Source organism: Anguilla anguilla, chromosome 1 (genome assembly GCF_013347855.1).
Source record: "Anguilla anguilla isolate fAngAng1 chromosome 1, fAngAng1.pri, whole genome shotgun sequence".
NCBI classification, from domain to species: Eukaryota; Metazoa; Chordata; class Actinopteri; order Anguilliformes; family Anguillidae; genus Anguilla; species Anguilla anguilla.
Window position 1 is genome coordinate 73,402,034 of NC_049201.1, and position 18,951 is coordinate 73,420,984.

At 40.2% G+C, this 18,951-nt stretch overlaps 1 protein-coding gene across 1 annotated transcript; it reads left to right on the top strand.

Moving 5' to 3' along the window:
* Nucleotides 1-1,172: 1,172 nt before the first annotated feature.
* On the top strand, nucleotides 1,173-18,023 carry LOC118222614 (NXPE family member 3-like). Its single transcript, XM_035408333.1, has 8 exons — nucleotides 1,173-1,403; nucleotides 9,320-9,384; nucleotides 9,926-10,315; nucleotides 10,842-11,263; nucleotides 11,450-11,520; nucleotides 11,737-11,940; nucleotides 14,418-14,755; nucleotides 17,333-18,023. The coding sequence occupies exons 1-8, from the start codon at nucleotides 1,397-1,399 to the stop codon at nucleotides 17,525-17,527; spliced, it is 1,692 nt and encodes a 563-aa protein (XP_035264224.1). The 5' UTR covers nucleotides 1,173-1,396; the 3' UTR covers nucleotides 17,528-18,023.
* The last annotated feature ends 928 nt before the right edge of the window (nucleotides 18,024-18,951 follow it).

Sequence of the window (18,951 nt, forward strand, 5' to 3'; positions counted from 1 at the left end):
TACGTGGATTAGAGACACATGCGCTGATCTTGGATTGGAAAAAAGAGGCTTTTGCAGACGTGAGGGCAGATGTAAAAGTCGCCAGCAGGGTATGGTATGCGGTCAGGTCATCAGAGGATCGGGATTTTCTCCACTTCCTCTCTGCAGCCCGCAGTGATGTTCTGCTGGAGCGTAGTGACTCGGTCAGCCATGGGCAGGGGGGTGAGGAGCGTGCTGGTTTGGAGGCAAGAGGACAAAGTGAGTCGAGGGACTGAGAGAGGCAGGAGTTGAGGGTGGAGGTGGCAAGGTCAACTGGCAGGTTAGAGAAAGACGCAGGAGGGGGAAGTGTAGACAGAGCAGTGGAGACGAGGGAGGATTGTGACAGAGTAGGGAGATTTCTCCTGAAAGTTACAGTGGGTGAGCTATTGGATGAATTGAGGGGGAGTAAATAGGAGAGGGAGAAAGAAAGAAAGAAGTGGTCCGAGACATGGAGGGGAGTCACTGCAAGTTGGGGAATGGAGCAGCCTCTGGTGAATACAAGGTCTAGTTGGTTACCAGCCTTGTGTGTGGGGGGGGAGGAGGACAGGGATAGGGCGAAAGACTGGAGGAGTGAGGCAACCCTGGACAGTTGGGAGGTTTCTGGTGGGAGGTTGAAGTCTCCCAGTAGAATAGCAGGAGTGCCATCCTCAGGGAGGGAACTCAGGAGAGTGTCCAGCTCGTCCAGAAATGAGCCGAGTGGACCTGGAGGCGGTACAGAACAATAACGTGAAATGTAGAGGGATGAGTTACAGTGATCGCGTGAAATTCAAAGGAGGAGAAAGTAGGGTTAGGACTGGGGAGGACACAGAACTTCCAGGACAAGGAAATGAGTAAACCGGTACCCCCGCCTCGGCCAGAGGCCCTGGGGGTGTGCGAGAAGGAGTATCCCGCAGACAGTGCAGCTGGGGTGGCGGTGTTATCGGGAGTGATCCAGGTTTCCGTGAGAGCCAGGAAGTCAAGAGACTTCGTCTTGGCAAAGGCAGTAATGAAGTCAGCTTTCTGGACAGCTGACTGGCAGTTCCATAATCCACCTGTGACAGTGAATTCCTGAGGTATGGCAGCCTCCGCTGGAGCTATAAATACCGGGTGACACTTGCGAAACACGTGTAACTCACCAAGGCGTTTCTGCCTTTGGCTACATTCCACAAGCTACTCTAAATTCAACTGAGTGTGTTCATATCACCCAGTTAAAACCTTTAATTGGCGAGACACCTGAAAAATATTATTGGTTGTGCAGTTTTGTTCCAGTAACAAAGGAAAATAAGACAAGTGATTTGCTGGGAGTAGACCTTTTTTAAAATTTAATCTTATTTAATTTACTGCTGAAAAAGGAAATCAGTTTTGAGACTTGAAGCAAAGACGATTGAGACTTGAAGCAATGGGAAGTAAGTACACACATTACGCATGGTTTCCTTTGAATTCCGTTTATGTTATTTTGAAGTTTGTGCAGACAGGTGGTCGCTAAAATTATGGTCAGGTTTATCAGCCTATCAATAGTCTATTAGTAAAAAGTAAAAAAAAAAAAAATCTGCAATTCCCTCAGGAATAATAAGTCAAGTAATAAAAAATTAAGAACAAATAGCAATGTTTAAAATAATGTGTGCGTGTATCTATGTATGTATGCATGTATGTTAACATACATATTGTTATATGGGAAAACACAACATGGAACACCGAGAGTGTCACAATGATAAAACAAATTAATTAAAGAATAAATAAATGTAGAAATATAAATTAAAAACAACAATCTAAAAATATATAAATAGCCTACATGTATGTAATTAATACAATATAAAAATATAAATGTATGTGGAATTGATTTACTAATTTATTTCCGTATATATTTCTATTTGCAAACATTTTTTTTTTTTTTTGAATATATATTTAGGCTATTCATTTATATCCGTATGTTTTTTCTGCATTTGTCATATATCTTCACCTTTATTTATTCAGTTATTTCCGGATACATCTCCCTGTTTATTTCTGCTTTTATTGAAGAGCGTAGGTAAGCTGCTGATCAACTTGCTTTGGTCCTCCCATTATGACCGACATTCCAACATCCCATGTATTCAGAGCTACAGACAGCGTTTCTCAATGTGAGCAAGTATTGCAATGAAGACAGCTTCTCAAATATTGAAAGAAACGGCGAACAGTTTTGATGCCGGTGCCACTCTACCAGGCGCGCGGGAAGGTATTTTGAGTGGGGGTGCTGAGGCGCTGTCTCTATAATCCAGGCTACAGTATTTGACAGGGAAACAAATAAGCTCTATTTCTCTCTCCCTCCATTCTCTCAGTCTCTCACTCACTCGCGCTCGCTCGCTCACACACACAGTGGCACGCTATAACGGGCACTAGTTACTACTTATGAAGCACGCACACATACCCAGATAGCACATATACGTCTTCCCGATGTCGGCCCGATGTATAGAAGTTACGTCGACAAGATGTAGTATGGAGAGCGTTTGCTAATTGACGAGACGTCGCCGAGAGGTCGGCATTGATTTGGTCGAAAATGCCCTCTGCTCCAGACAATGTTTGGACGATGAATCAAAGCACCGCCCGGCCGCTCTACAGACTAGCCTCTGTTAACTACGACATTTTATTTATTTAGGTCGGATATTTCAGACAGCAAATATTTTACTATCCATGACCGATCTGAAATTTCACTTACCAAATGAACATGTAATAAACATCAAATTTGATGGGAATATAAGGAGGAGACAAAAATGAAAAACAATATGCTTGACCACCAAAAATGGGCTATAGTAGCTACCTGATTTTGTCTGTGGGTATAATGAAGAGACACGATTCAAGTTAATGACAAGTTTAATATCAGGCTGGATATGTTGAAGCCATCAAGCTCTTAAAATAACTCCAGCACAGAAAAGAGAGAACAAGGAACAGAGAAACAGAAATATATGAACATCGAGAGGGGGATTGCAGCGCTATCGTCAAAATTAGCAACAGTTTTAAACTGACAAAACGCCGTTAGATTTAAAGAACGGAATAGTTTCAAGGACATTTTAAGCTGTTAAACAAACTACATTGTTATAGCATTACGTGGGATAGTTTAATTATAATTACATTTTTATTAAAATTTCGTGACGTTGTCGCCTCAAATCGGTTGGTAATGGATCCCCTTATGCTAGCTAGCTAGCTAAAGTTGGCTAAGTAGTAATGAGCCGGCATCTGGGCTCTTCACCTGTGCTAATGTATATTAATGGCACACCCTGTCATGCCTTATTAGCTACTTTATTAAATGTCACAGAATTAACAAAATAGCTATTTTATGTCAATTTACTTCAAGTGCCAGTTTACCTGAAAACCAGTAACGTTACGACTCCTTTTGAATACGAAGAGAAAGTGACAGTTTGAAGAGTGAGCGTCTCTCCTTCTCGAGCTCTGGTTGTGGTCGCAAGCGAGCAACTGAGAGTGAGCGCCTCTCGAGCTCTGGTTGCGGTGGCGGCAAATTAATTCAAATGTGTTGGAATTTACAGTCGAGTGAGTTGTATTGGGAAAGGAGAGAGGTAAAGTTGTATTGGGGAAGTAGAGAGGTAAAGGGGAAAGCTACACATCAGAACTAGCGTTCTGACACGCGGTAATATAAACGGCTAGACGGTCAATCAAATGACACACACGCACGCACCTACATCGTTTGAGACATCAAAAAGTTCTAATAGGCCTATATATCGGTTACGCACACAAACACCTCTATTTCACAACACCAATAGCCTAAAACATGCCATTAACACAGGATTTTCAATACATTAAGAACAGTCTGCGCTGCGCACCTCAGCTGGTGCAATATCAGTAGCCTAATGTGAAATTGCCCTTCCTGCTAGATGTCATTTTTAAAGTCACTCAGCTCACAGCATTGCCAATTCCTTATGGAGGAATATTTAGGACAAAATTAAATAAATAAATACATCATGAAATAAAGGGCGAAAGACTGGAGGAGTGAGGCAACCCTGGACAGTTGGGAGGTTTCTGGTGGGAGGTTGAAGTCTCCCAGTAGAATAGCAGGAGTGCCATCCTCAGGGAGGGAACTCAGGAGAGTGTCCAGCTCGTCCAGAAATGAGCCAAGTTAGGTAGGTAGGTCAAGTTAGTTCAATTACGCCTGCGGTGAACAGACCATTTGGGGCGAGGCAGCGCGCACAAGGGTTGGATCCGGGTTGGATCCGGTTTACCTGCTCACCGCACCGCCTACAAAAGCCACACATCCTTGGTTTCCTCATTGCAATGGGTTTTTCACAATTTTTTTCCCCGATTTTCCATATCTGCAATGCATGCAGAGATCGCTTGTGATGTGAGGAATGTTGGCCTAGCAACCCAGAAGACGGGAAACATGGTGCGATAACAATTAGATTAAAGATCTTTGGCTGCGTTTCCCAGAGTCTCCTTAGAGCTACGCGCGTCGTAAGGTATACCTTAAGGTCTTCCTTTAGGTCTCGAGCTGTTTCCCAGCGTCTCCTTAGCTAAGGTATACTTTATTATGAAAGGTATACCTTTAAAAGGGTGGTCTGAGGCACTCGTAAGCTGTCCCTTAGCGCTGCGCTCCGCTAATCCTGTCACAGTTTTGCCTTATTATGCCAACATTTTGCTTTTCAAATCGACAGTTGTACTACAGTGCGCATCTAGTAGCACATCGGCATGCGAAAATGACAGTATATATATATATATATATATATATATATATATATATATATATATATATATATATATATATATATGTGTGTGTGTGTGTCTATGGTCCTGACAGAAATCAATATCAATCTCTCTCATCCGCGCTTCATAGTGGAGGTTACGATGGCATTGCTAGCTTGTTGGATAAACTAGTGTACTACCTTGCAAGATACTGTACTTCTATTCAGGATCTATGGCCACAGTGTCAAAGACACATACATAAAAGTGCCATTGCTCAAACCATTTAAACATTGCTAGTAATGGCTTAAATTAATGAATTCAAATACAGCTTGTTAAGATTGCATGAACCCTTTGATTACTTTACTGTTCTCATCCTTGAGTAATGATAAGCATGTCTGGTTCTTCTGTAACCATTTATTTTGAACTTTTGTGAATAACCAATTTTTTGTTAGTGTTAGTTTCAGAGGCTCCCCAAAGTAATTTTTACAGATTATTAATAATAATGCTAATGATAATTTGACTTTTTATAGTGAAAATTGTATTCTTGGCACAAACTCAAAGAAATAAAATATTGATTTAAAAAAAATATTGTCAGTCATTGATAACTTGCAATATTCACATTTATACTGCATATTGATAATTTTTACTTAGTATTATCTATGTATATTGGATACAGACACGTTATAATTTTGGGGACTGGTGTTATTTAATTGAGAAAATTCTAAAAATGTATGAAAATAAATAAGGAAATAAATGACTAAATAATTGTGCAAAAAAATAAAAAGTATTAGTTCATTCAGTAAAACAGGATTTTCAATACATTAAGAACAGTCTGCGCTGCGCACCTCAGCTGGTGCAATATCAGTAGCCTAATGTGAAATTGCCCTTCCTGCTAGATGTCATTTTTAAAGTCACTCAGCTCACAGCATTGCCAATTCCTTATGGAGGAATATTTAGGACAAAATTAAATAAATAAATACATCATGAAATAAAGGGCGAAAGACTGGAGGAGTGAGGCAACCCTGGACAGTTGGGAGGTTTCTGGTGGGAGGTTGAAGTCTCCCAGTAGAATAGCAGGAGTGCCATCCTCAGGGAGGGAACTCAGGAGAGTGTCCAGCTCGTCCAGAAATGAGCCAAGTTAGGTAGGTAGGTCAAGTTAGTTCAATTACGCCTGCGGTGAACAGACCATTTGGGGCGAGGCAGCGCGCACAAGGGTTGGATCCGGGTTGGATCCGGTTTACCTGCTCACCGCACCGCCTACAAAAGCCACACATCCTTGGTTTCCTCATTGCAATGGGTTTTTCACAATTTTTTTCCCCGATTTTCCATATCTGCAATGCATGCAGAGATCGCTTGTGATGTGAGGAATGTTGGCCTAGCAACCCAGAAGACGGGAAACATGGTGCGATAACAATTAGATTAAAGATCTTTGGCTGCGTTTCCCAGAGTCTCCTTAGAGCTACGCGCGTCGTAAGGTATACCTTAAGGTCTTCCTTTAGGTCTCGAGCTGTTTCCCAGCGTCTCCTTAGCTAAGGTATACTTTATTATGAAAGGTATACCTTTAAAAGGGTGGTCTGAGGCACTCGTAAGCTGTCCCTTAGCGCTGCGCTCCGCTAATCCTGTCACAGTTTTGCCTTATTATGCTAACATTTTGCTTTTCAAATCGACAGTTGTACTACAGTGCGCATCTAGTAGCACATCGGCATGCGAAAATGACAGTATATATATATATATATATATATATATATATATATATATATGTGTGTGTCTATGGTCCTGACAGAAATCAATATCAATCTCTCTCATCCGCGCTTCATAGTGGAGGTTACGATGGCATTGCTAGCTTGTTGGATAAACTAGTGTACTACCTTGCAAGATACTGTACTTCTATTCAGGATCTATGGCCACAGTGTCAAAGACACATACATAAAAGTGCCATTGCTCAAACCATTTAAACATTGCTAGTAATGGCTTAAATTAATGAATTCAAATACAGCTTGTTAAGATTGCATGAACCCTTTGATTACTTTACTGTTCTCATCCTTGAGTAATGATAAGCATGTCTGGTTCTTCTGTAACCATTTATTTTGAACTTTTGTGAATAACCAATTTTTTGTTAGTGTTAGTTTCAGAGGCTCTCCAAAGTAATTTTTACAGATTATTAATAATAATGCTAATGATAATTTGACTTTTTATAGTGAAAATTGTATTCTTGGCACAAACTCAAAGAAATAAAATATTGATTTAAAAAAAATATTGTCAGTCATTGATAACTTGCAATACTCACATTTATACTGCATATTGATAATTTTTACTTAGTATTATCTATGTAAATTGGATACAGACACGTTATAATTTTGGGGACTGGTGTTATTTAATTGAGAAAATTCTAAAAATGTATGAAAATAAATAAGGAAATAAATGACTAAATAATTGTGCAAAAAAATAAAAAGTATTAGTTCATTCAGTAAAACAGGATTTTCAATACATTAAGAACAGTCTGCGCTGCGCACCTCAGCTGGTGCAATATCAGTAGCCTAATGTGAAATTGCCCTTCCTGCTAGATGTCATTTTTAAAGTCACTCAGCTCACAGCATTGCCAATTCCTTATGGAGGAATATTTAGGACAAAATTAAATAAATAAATACATCATGAAATAAATAAATGCATCATGAAATGTGAGCATAAATAAGTAAATACATCATGAAATAAATAAATACATAATGAAATGTGAGCAGAAATAATTAAATGTGGCACGAAATGTACGTATGTATTTAATTATTTCAATGACGCTACGTGCGACATGAAATAAGGCTTGAAATTAAAACCGCCACTTTTATTTATTTCAATGACACTACCCGTGCGACATGAAATAAGGCTTGTAGAGCATTAATGCATTAATGCTTGCGAAGCAAGCATTCTCACCGATTCTGAATGCAGGGCCTCGTGCTGGCTAAACTTTGTGGTTGCTTTACGCCAGTTACAAAAGCCTCCTACTATGAATGTCTTACTTGTCTTACTATCGTGATGTCTTAACCCTTTCTCGAATGGCAAATCCCTCCGTGAAGCGAATAAACTCCAGTGGTTACTCGAGGTATTGCAGTATAGTAACGCTTTTTCTGGTGCCTCTGGTGCCAAAAAGCAAATTTACCCATTGAAGTCCATTCAAATCTACGAATTCACCCTGGCCAAATTAAATGATTTTGGACGGAACTTTTTAGCTCTAAAATTTCTTCACACTGAACTAATTACTCTCCAGGCACCGATTTTTTTTCTGAGTTCCACAGAAGAAGATATAAGATTTATTTCATTCCAATTTGGTCCGCATGGTTTTACGTCGCAGTGCGCGTAACTGCGAGCACACCCGCGCATGAACGAGAATGCCGCTGTGACCGACTCGTCTATGCAGAAAAGGGTTGATTTGGCAGTTGCCTGCACAGAACCGATATATCAGAATACGCACTATTAAACCATGACCTAGAATTACTTGGAGTCACCGCCTTTATTGTTTTGATGATATTGTTATTTTTATAAATTAATATTACTAATAATAATGTTACCTGCCATATGTGTCATGTGTTCATGGTGATGACTCGTGACAAATAAATTAATAATTAGTAATAAAGCTGGCATATGTGGCTCTTAAATTGATATTCTATTATGCTGATTTCACCATATTATTTCAACTACATTCTCATTCTGATATTGCTACAAATAGCCTAATATCATTAAAAAATGTTATTAGTTGTAGTATTTCTGACTTTAAATGATGATGGTGCTAATGACGAGTAATAACATTAAAAATAAATAGGCTAACATAAATAAAAAAAGAGCTATGTTTAATTTTCTCTTAAATTATGTTTCAAATGATGCTATGGTGCTGATTAAGGTGAACGGATGATGATGATAAACATGTAACTTACAAAGTTATATTGACTGTGTGAATATAGAATATAATACATAAGCCTAATTTATCAAGATTTAACCTCATTTTTGCATTTTGCCCTTTTGTTTATTAGTTCTTGGCTGACTCCTAGTTCATTGCGCTTAGTACGTGCAAAAATTGTCCTGTGTGCTGTGATAGACCGACCATCACGTCAGTGGCTGTTTTTTGTACAATACTGCTGTTTTTCAAGTTGCTTCGCCGTTCGCTTTTAATTGCTACTACTCACCGCTTTTCTAAGGATGCAAATGTTCATTTTTCAGTGGATTTGTCATCTCCTACCGAGAATTTCAGAATTTTAAAAAACATACAGACATAAAAAGCACGATTGATCAGTGATTGGGCTACATTCATCAGCATTAGGCAATGACATCTCTTGAATAATTTCCACCTTGTACTACTTTAATTATGACAGTACCAGAGTTCAAGATAGTAGGACGAACAACATTACAGTACAGCAAATGGACAATAAACAATCCTGTAAACAATGAAAACAAGCCAATATTGCAGTAGGTGACAAGCTCATAGTTTATTACTATACACATTGTTTATATTCATAGCCAAAAATAGAAAGCACATTGCATGTTTCCATTTGAATAAAAAATAAAACATAATGTTGTGACACCTGCGAGTTCTGTGACAAACACCCAGCCATAATTATGAGGGGTGGGGTGGACAGAATGATAATCCCATTTAAACTGTGTGTAATTTTAGTCCACAGAGCAGCAGATCAGCTGAAGCTTTTGTTTTCAGTGCTGATGGTGATGATGTCTTTCCTGGTAAGTACTAGATTCACTCAGACTTCATTTGTTGATAAAACTGCATTTTAGTGCAATTCCATTTATGATCAAAAACTAGACAGACGTGAGCAAAGAAGGAAATTAAGAAAACTGACTGCAAATTCAATGAGTGAATTTCAAGAATCAACAACGGTCTAAAGTGCCACGACTAACTATCCAGACAAAATTCCCATAGCTATTGATAGGAAGAATCATTTAATTAGCCAGTTTAACATTAAAACAGGAAGCAAAAATGAATTCACATAAATTATAACATTTGAAAATTTTGGAGCTGAACATACACAGGGTGGAAAACTTTTAAACAATTATTGGTCTCAGTCTGTTTTCATTCATTTTCCTTGATTAACTATTATTTATGGAATCCTGGCCTTTTCTGGACCAAAGCTTTCCATGTTCTCCTCATTACAAACATTCATTTTCAATGGGTCCACAGAATATTTCTATAAATTGGTATGGCATTGTATTTTCTTGTTTCCACATAACAATTTCATTTTCACCCATCCTTGTATTGTGATAATAGGGCATACAGTTTTGGATGAAGAATGACAGGCAGTCCAACATATTGGTCCAGGCTCCTGCCTCACATCAGAACCATGTGAATTCTGATGACCTGCTCACGATCCTTCTCACCCCTCTCACGACCAAGCCCATGGCTTATATTGGTATTGCCCCACAAGAGTGGCACAAGGTCCTAGACATGCTTCACTGGCCTGGTCCAGACAAACAAATTGAAGATCTGTCCACAAGCACGGATCCATCCAGCTCATATTTTTACATTCCTGGGCTGCAGAAGAGCTACCAGGTAGGGGAAGAACTGTGTGTCACAGTGGTGGCCAGGAATTTCCACCAGAACCCCAAACCATATGGAGGTGACTTCTTCCAGGCCAAGCTTTACTCCCCCAAACTGAAGGTATTCTGTATTTCATTAAAGGGGAATTGCACTTTATAACACTTCTGCTTCTCATGACTGATATTGTCCTTCTAATGAATGTGTCGCACTTAATTTTTCGATTAGTTATTTCATTTTAAATGTCTGACGTTAGAAAGAAAGACCAACTTTTTTTAGCGCAAGTCCACATAGTAGTACGGTTTCCGGTTTTTTCTTCTTCGTCAATTTCGTTTCGCGGCAAAATCGAGAAGAAGCGAACCAAAACATTCCGTTAACTTAGCGTTGAAATCGAACAAACTAACGTCCTTTTGTTTGATGCGATATCGGTGTAATAATGAGGTGCATTGTACCCGGTTGTTATAATGGCCCTGTTGCATAATTTACTATGAAAACATTTCATATACACAAGGCAAGCACTTTCACTGAATGTTCTGCATTTTTGTTGCGTTGTCTTCTAAAGAATTTCTTTTAAAGATATTTCTCTATATTTACATATATCTTGAATTTTCTGATGTTTTTTTTTTTTTTGTGTGTGCGTGTGGTCCAGGCTAGCGTATTTGGGGAGGTGACAGACCACCAGAACGGGTCCTACTCAGTACGCTTCCTACTGCCATGGCCTGAGGAGGCTTGGGTAGCTGTACGTCTGTTCCACTCCAGCGAGGCTGTGCAGGTCCTGAAACACAGCCGGAAATATCACTCAGACCGCGTCTATTTCAGAGGCGTATTCATGGGGATCGATCTCAATGGGAAAAACTTTAGAGAAACGAGGGAGTGCAATCCAAAGTGGGATGGGGCTGGTCTGGAACGCATGCAGACGGGCAACTGCTGCTGTGAGTATCCGGACCCAGGAACAGGGGAGGTGTGGCTGTGCAAGAAGCCCAAATCTCTGTCTTGTGATGCCCTGGTCTACCATCAGATGGGAGGCTACAGGAACATCCTCCGACCTGAAGAAGCAAAATTCCTGGCCACGTGAGAAAAATTGGGGGTTTGAGGGTGGGGGTACAATATTAAATAGTTAAAACAAGAAGGTAGAATTTTGGTGAATACTTGTAAATACTGTAAATGTTTCTCTGTACAATTGTGAATTTTCACTCTTATACGTTCTATGCCATTTCCAGATATAAATTATATGTAGACTTCCCTTCCCTTCCACAGGAAATATACTAATCAGTGGATCAAAGGGAACGACAGCAGAATTATAATCCTTCCCTCCAATACAACTGTTGGTCTGTATGCTTTCTCATAGATTCATCTTTTGATATTTCTTTGTTTGCAAGTTTATCTTGCATGTGAGCGAGCCCCTAGGTTTTAGTCCTGCAGATGTGGTGCATAGTTGCATTGCCTAATTCAATTTATATTTGAAAATAGCCATTTCAATTGAATTGAACTATTGCTGTGCAAACATAGACTTTGAGGTGTACTCTTCCATGTATCTGTTTCAGGTGCAACAGAGAAATGCAGACCTGGGCTTCAAATACCAGTTCCAGCTGGGTTCTACATGAGGGATGTGTGGACCTCCCTCGTCTGTAATGCAGGCCATTTTGATGCTCCCAAAATAACACAGTGTCTGAAGGACAGAGAGCTTTTCATGATGGGAGACTCCACCATGAGACAGTGGTACCATTTTCTGGGAAACTTTGTGCCAAGTAAGATATCCTCCTCTCTTATTCTTTGTAGGATAATAATGTGTGTTGGTTAACACTGCTGCTTAGTTAACAAATGTATTTATACATGTTCAGTTTGTGGTCCCGACCAGATATATAATATAATGAGAAATTGATGGAAGAAATGTATCGGTGGTTTCTAATGAATTGAATGAATGCATGTTTGTGACTCCCCGATCTGACTTAGATTTTGAAGGAGTTTCCTCCTGTTGACAGCTGTTCCTGGGGAACCCCAGGTCCCACAGCTGCACTGTTTGCCAGCTAGGTAGCTAACCTCAACGTTGTGAGGGGCACTGAAACTGCTAGCAGCAAGCTGGTTTACTGTAGCTGAACTAATTTTTAATTATACTTAATGTCACTGGCTAGCTATTGTTCAGTATTTTTAGTTTTAATTTCAAGTTAACAGCACAGATGTTTGCTAGCTCGTGTACTGTTGTAAACATTCAAAGAATAGCTAGGTTGCTACTAGTTTAGCAGTATGCCAGTGTTGGCTAGCTAGCTATACTTCAGTTAGCAAAGAGCATGAAGGAGCACTATTTTCATTCATTCTAGGCTAAACTGAGCTGAAATTAGCAAGCTGTAACCCTACATTAGTCAATTACATGACAACATGCCCAGGTATTTTAATTTTATGAACTTGCACGACCAGGTTGGGTTCTCTCTTCAGCCACTGCATGACTCTCATTACTAATACCGACATATGACAAACCGCTAAATTATCCAAATGGATTTTTCCCATTTGTACTGTAGGCAAATACTATTTATATCATTAAATCAATGACGCAAAATTGCTTGTGTACTACTGTGCTGGACCACAAGCGTGTCAGACCGTCTTTTGTGTTGGTTTCCTTCAATTATGTTTGTCTACTGAAAGTGAAGTCTACAAAAGACTTAAATGAACTCATTGTGCTGAACCTCCATAATGACTAAAATGAAGGAAGGAACTGATTGTGCTAATCAGAATCAGAATCGGGTTTATTGCCAAGTAGGTTTACACATACAAGGAATTTGTTTTGGTCAGGTGGTGCGTAACAGTGAACATAAAATAAGATAAGATAAGATAAATAGAGTAAGATGAACATAGTGCAGTAAAAAACATAACAGACATAACATAACATAAACATAGTGCAAAACAATAACAATAGTGCAAGGGGATAAAGTGATTTTAAGTACAGGTGCTGTCTGTTGGTGTCCGTGGGGGTCAGGATAACAGTACAGTGTCAGTGGTATCAGTGGGGGTCCCGGGCCTTGTTGATGAGGCCAGCTGCAGTCGGGAAAAAACTGTTCTTATGACGTGAGGTTTTGGTCTGATGGACCGCAGCCTCCTGCCAGAGGGGAGTGTTTGCAAGAGTTTGTGTCCAGGGTGGGAGGGGTCGGCCACAATCTTTCCTGCCCGCCTCAGGGCCCTGGAGGTGTGCAGGTCCTGGAGGGATGGCAGATTGCAGCCAATCACCCTCTCAGCGGCGCGAATGATACGCTGCAGTCTGCCCTTGTCCTTGGCAGTGGCAGCAGCATACCAGATGGTGATGGAGGAGGTGAGGATGGACTCAATGATGGCAGTGTAGAAGTGCACCATCATTGTCATTGGCAGGTTGAACTTCTTCAGCTGCCGCAGGAAGTACATCCTCTGCTGAGCCTTCTTGGTGAGGGAGGTGATGTTCAGCTCCCACTTGAGGTCCTGGGTGATGATGGTGCCCAGGAAGCAGAAGGACTCCACAGTGTCGACTGGGGAGTCATGCAGGGTGATGGGGGCGGGTGGGGCTGCGTTCCTTCTGAAGTCCACAACCATCTCTACTGTCTTTAGGGCGTTGAGCTCCAGGTTGTTATGGCTGCACCAGGACACCAGATGTTCAATCTCTCTCTTGTAGGCGGACTCATCCCCACCAGAGATGAGTCCAATGAGAGTGGAGTCGTCTGCAAACTTCAGGAGCTTGACTGACTGATGACTGGAGGTGCAGCTATTGGTATACAGGGAGAAGAGTAGAGGAGAAAGGACGCAGCCTTGAGGGGAGCCGGTGCTGATGGTCCGGGAGTCGGAGACGTGTTTCCCCAGCTTCACGTGCTGCTTCCTGTCAGACAGGAAGTCGGTGATCCACCTGCAGGTGCAGTCAGGCACGTGCAGCTGGGAGAGCTTGTCCTGTAGTAGAGCCGGGATGATGGTATTGAAGGCGGAGCTGAAGTCCACAAACAGGATCCTGATATAGGTTCCTGCAGTGTCCAGGTGCTGGAGGATGAAGTGGTGGGCCATGTTAATCCTACTGAAACACTGAAATTAACAATATGAACTGAATGTGCTGAACCTACTGAAAGACTCAGATGAATGAAATGTACTGAAATATCCAAATTATATGAAAAAGTAAAAAAATATCCTACGGAAAGAGGAAGCACTTGCCAAATGTAGGGAAATGTGATGTTATTACCACAAAGTTGTCTGATACCCTCTCTTTCCCTGTCCACAGGCATGAGATATATGAATCTCCAATCTACTGAACAGGCAGGCCCTCTCTTGGCAGTGGATGTGACAAATAACATACTCTTGCACTGGAGGGCCCATGGCACACCATTACGTTCTGGAACATCCCCAATGGCAAATTTGCACTACATCAGCAATGAGATTGACAGTATAGCAGGTGGTCCGCGCAAGGTCATCGTCTTCACCATCTGGGCGCACTTCACAACTTTCCCGCTGGAATTTTACACCCGCAGGGTGGCAAGGATTCGCCAAGCTGTTATTGCACTGCTGAAGCGCGCGCCTGACACGATTGTCGTCATCAAGTCTGCCAACACCGGCTCCACGGTATTGAGCAATAATAATTGGAGTCTGTTGGCTCTACTGTAGCCCAGTGGTGGTTGGTGATTTGGAAAGAGGTGGCGTGGAAAGCTTCCCTTTTTGTAATTGGTCTCAACCCGTTTTCGTTCATTTATTTTTATTAGCAAGTGTGCCGATGATCTGAATAATCAATTGGAAATTTAAATATAAGACGCTGCGTTGTGAGTCTTAACAAGCAGCCATGCCGACCATCGGTTACATACATTTTTCTTCAGCTTGTGGTTGAACACTAATGGGATAATAATCTACGAATATAACATGATGTGGTTTCACTTAGGTTCAAGGTTTGAAGGCTTCAATCATTGATCAAAGAAAGGCATTACAGCAATCTTCTCGACCGAGCGGCGTATAGGCTAAAACTAAACTAAACAGACTAAATGAGGAGAACTGCCTATATCTGACAGTATTGAGATTTTGTGAATAAATTGTTGTATTGTTAATCAAGGAAAATTATAGAAAACAGGCTGAGACCATTGATCTGTTTCAAGTGAAATTTTCCACCCTGTCTATTTTCAGCTCACCAACCACCACTGCTGTATCTTCACTATGATTTGTTTAGGGTCTATCTATATGCCTTTATCATTACTATAGCCAATCAGTTGTGAGTAACTACAGGTAGTGATATTATGAAACGTCATGACCCCTCAGTATAAAGATCCAAAACTAATTGAGCATTCATATGGCATTCTGGAAAAATACTTGAGTTTGCGTCATGGGAGTTGCAGGTCTTGTAGACTCTGTGTTTGTAAACCCCAGCCACACCTCCGTTGAGGACACACGAGTGCTGCCAGCAAAATGTCAAGGGAAGAGGTGGTCAGAAATATTGAAACTAACATTTTTAGCAACATCAGTGATTCCATATAGTAACAATAATTAGGTAGTGCTATAAAAAATCTTTAGACTGAGAGCACCCTTAGTGCGTGTGAATATTGTACGGTAGCTAGTCCGTAGTGTTCGGTGCAGGCAGTTTGTGTCTTTCCTCGTTTAGCTATTCTAAGCCCTGTTTCATGAAGCAGGATGACTGAGATAGCTGGATAAACTGCACTGAATAAAACTCGAAACTCTCCAAAATCGGGAATATGGACTGAAAAAGAGCTGTTCTGGGATTTACTCCACATAGTTATCCAGCTAACTCAGTAATCCTGCTTCCTGAAATACCACCCTGGACATTTAGTAAACACGGAATCTCGTGTGGAATAAGTAACATTAGCAGGACATAGGTCCATCATAGCTAGCTAATATACTTGTAAAGTGAATGACTTTTTAATGAAGTTATCTGTAGCCTTTTCAAAGTTGTTAGCAACTTTGTTGGCTTTGTTAATGATGTTGGCTACACGTAATGTTAGCTAGATCGTATGCACGCTGCATCAAAATCATTTCCCCTGAGTGAAATAAATGCAGATGAATTACCGAGCTAGCTAAGTTGCAACGATAAACAGTAATGGCAGTTCCCATAGCGGGGAAGATATCTTGGTGGAAGAACAGAATTTGGTACAAAAGCTACCCAACCTCGAGCACCTAGCAATGTAAGGTAACTAGCTAAAAGTAACGTTACTTACAGGTCCAACAGAAAACATAACATAATAACGAGAACAGGCAATTCAGCCCAACAATGCTTGCCATTTTCCTGACTAAATTAGTGCTCTGATTACCTACAGACTAGATAGTATAACACTATATCAAGCCTAGTATTGATACGGTGTTAGTAAACAGGCCAGCTCTGTGTCGCTTTTCATCCCCGTGGCGAACTTCATCTTGACGCCACCGAAGAAAAGTGATTCCAGGGCTGTGTCTAATTTTTTTATTTATTAGTCCTGTCGCTTGTCTTTTTTCTTTGTTGTATCTGGGCTTCTTAGCATTTGCCATTGCAGCAGCTGGCTAGCAATAAAAACACTTTGTTGGAATCTGATCCCAAACCACAGGCTCTGTAGCCATACTCACCCGTCCCCACAGAGAAAACAGCGCCATGCCCAGAAACACCCCAAACACATTTTAGAATAACAAATAAAGGTTAAAAAGTGCAAGAATTTGGCTAAAGCATGGAAAGATTGAGATTGCCAGTTCATCATGGATATGCCTTAGTATAGTTATTTAATAATATTTTCAAATAAAAAATCCTGCGTAGTACGCCTTTAAGTTTCAAAATTCCACATGCTGGCACACTATTCTGTGTCATTCTGTCCAAATGTGTTTGCCAAACAGAAAGTAACTCTACCATGCTTCAACCACCCCACCAAAATAGGAGAAAAGTAATGTGCTCTCCTCAATATGGATTCTCAGAATGAAAATTGTACCTTACCAGCGGAACAAAGACATAAGAATGCCCTGTGCCCTATGACAGAGTTAGTCCTTTTGAAGGTTCCTTGGTAAGGTACATTTTTCACTAAATTTGCATTTCCATTATTTTTTCTCTACCTATGTTAACTCTGTTGTACCTCACCTGTAGGGTAATTTTCTGTTAATTTATGCTGCGCTTAAAATGTGTGCTGTATTCAGTGAAGTTGTGAGTAGCACTTGATTAATACCTCTCTCCTCTTTTGGCAGAATGTATTTGGCAGTGACTGGCTTGCCTTACAGTTGGACAGAATAATGAGGGCCACCTTCCAAGGGATTAATGTGGCCATCATAGACGTCTGGCAAATGACCTCCTGCCACTACAGTAAAGAAAATATACATCCCAACCCAACTGTCATTCGGAATGAGATTGATTTATTGCTGTCATTCATCTGTCCTGTCTGAATGCCCACTTCTGTTAGACTATAACAATTTAATGTAGAGCAAACTGTACCAACAGAACTGGACTTAGTTCCTCTGCGCTTGTTTCTTGTTAGAATTTGGTTTGCTGTGGATCTTTCTGTTTGAATTCTGTCCTGCCCCACAATCTGTAATTCTCCCCATTTGTTGAGAATGTTCAAGACGTATGTTTAGGAAAAGTCACAAAGGGGGAGCCCTATGGACTTCATGGTGACAGGTTTATCGATTTCCTGAAAGTGAAAACGGTCAAATTGACCGCTATGATGTTTCTACAGTTAACTACTTTTTAACTGGGCTACTGTAGTTATCTTGCAAACACTGTGTTTTTAAATTAATGATAGCTAAGCCTATAGATCATCTACTGACATTCAAACAATTAAAAGGTTTATTGTGTAAACAATAACCCGTTAAAAACAGCACAATCCATTAAAAAATATCAAACTTTCATTTATTTGTAATTCATGATAAAGGAAAAATTACTGAATCCAAACCTATGTGTCTGATTAATTGATTTATTTTTATTTTTTTATGTCTCCCATCATAAAAGTGCCCATCCCGCATAGGCTTATAAGACGCCATTATTTTCGGAAAAGAAAATCAAAGATATACACAATCCAAGAGGCACTCACTAAATTATAAATAGTACTAAATTGTAATAGTAACAACAAAAATACAGGAAACAAAGTTATCTCATGAAAAAGATATGTCTCAATATGTCTTAGCTTATGCAGCCCGTTTCATTGAACTTGTTTAATGGCTGGAATGATCTCCTGGTTTTAACCTATATGTTCCACCGTAAATGCTTTGTTCTAAGGATGGAACATAATACAACACATGCTCCTGATCTTTTTCCTGAGGAAACTGGTTGCCAGTAAGTTTCTGTGAAAATTGAGTAACTTACTGGCAGCTGGTTTACTATGTTAAACCAGTGTAACATTTACAGTGTTAAATTATTGTTATTACTTTAATGTGAAATACAGTAACCATTACTTTACTACAAACACTGTATAACACTGGAATTGCAATTGCAAAACACAAAACTTTACTGTGAAATCAATGTAATGACCAAGGACCTAACAATGTTCAAACTCCGGGGTGAGAGGTGGCTGCATTAGCCACTGCACTAAAGACAAATTCACCTGTAGCAGAGCAGTTTAGGCAGCAGATCACTACCTCTACAGTTAACTGCTGGATTTTTACTACGATTACTGTAAATTACTGTACATCAACACTTCCAAGTAGCCCACTGTAGTAAGTTTTGCAAAATTACATGAGGACAATGTAGTGATCTGTGAATAAAGTTATGTGTATTGTTATATCTGAAACATTGCAAAATGAGGTATTTATCTAATTGACACCAGGCCATTTCATTTCAAATAAGATTATCTTGCATGAAATAAATGAAAAGC

What these genes read in the sequence shown, in the direction of transcription:
- LOC118222614 (XM_035408333.1), top strand. An exon ending in TTTACTCCCCCAAACTGAAG is followed by an intron (nt 10,316 to 10,841) that starts GTATTCTGTATT and finishes CGTGTGGTCCAG; the next exon opens with GCTAGCGTATTTGGGGAGGT. An exon ending in GAAGCAAAATTCCTGGCCAC is followed by an intron (nt 11,264 to 11,449) that starts GTGAGAAAAATT and finishes TCCCTTCCACAG; the next exon opens with GAAATATACTAATCAGTGGA.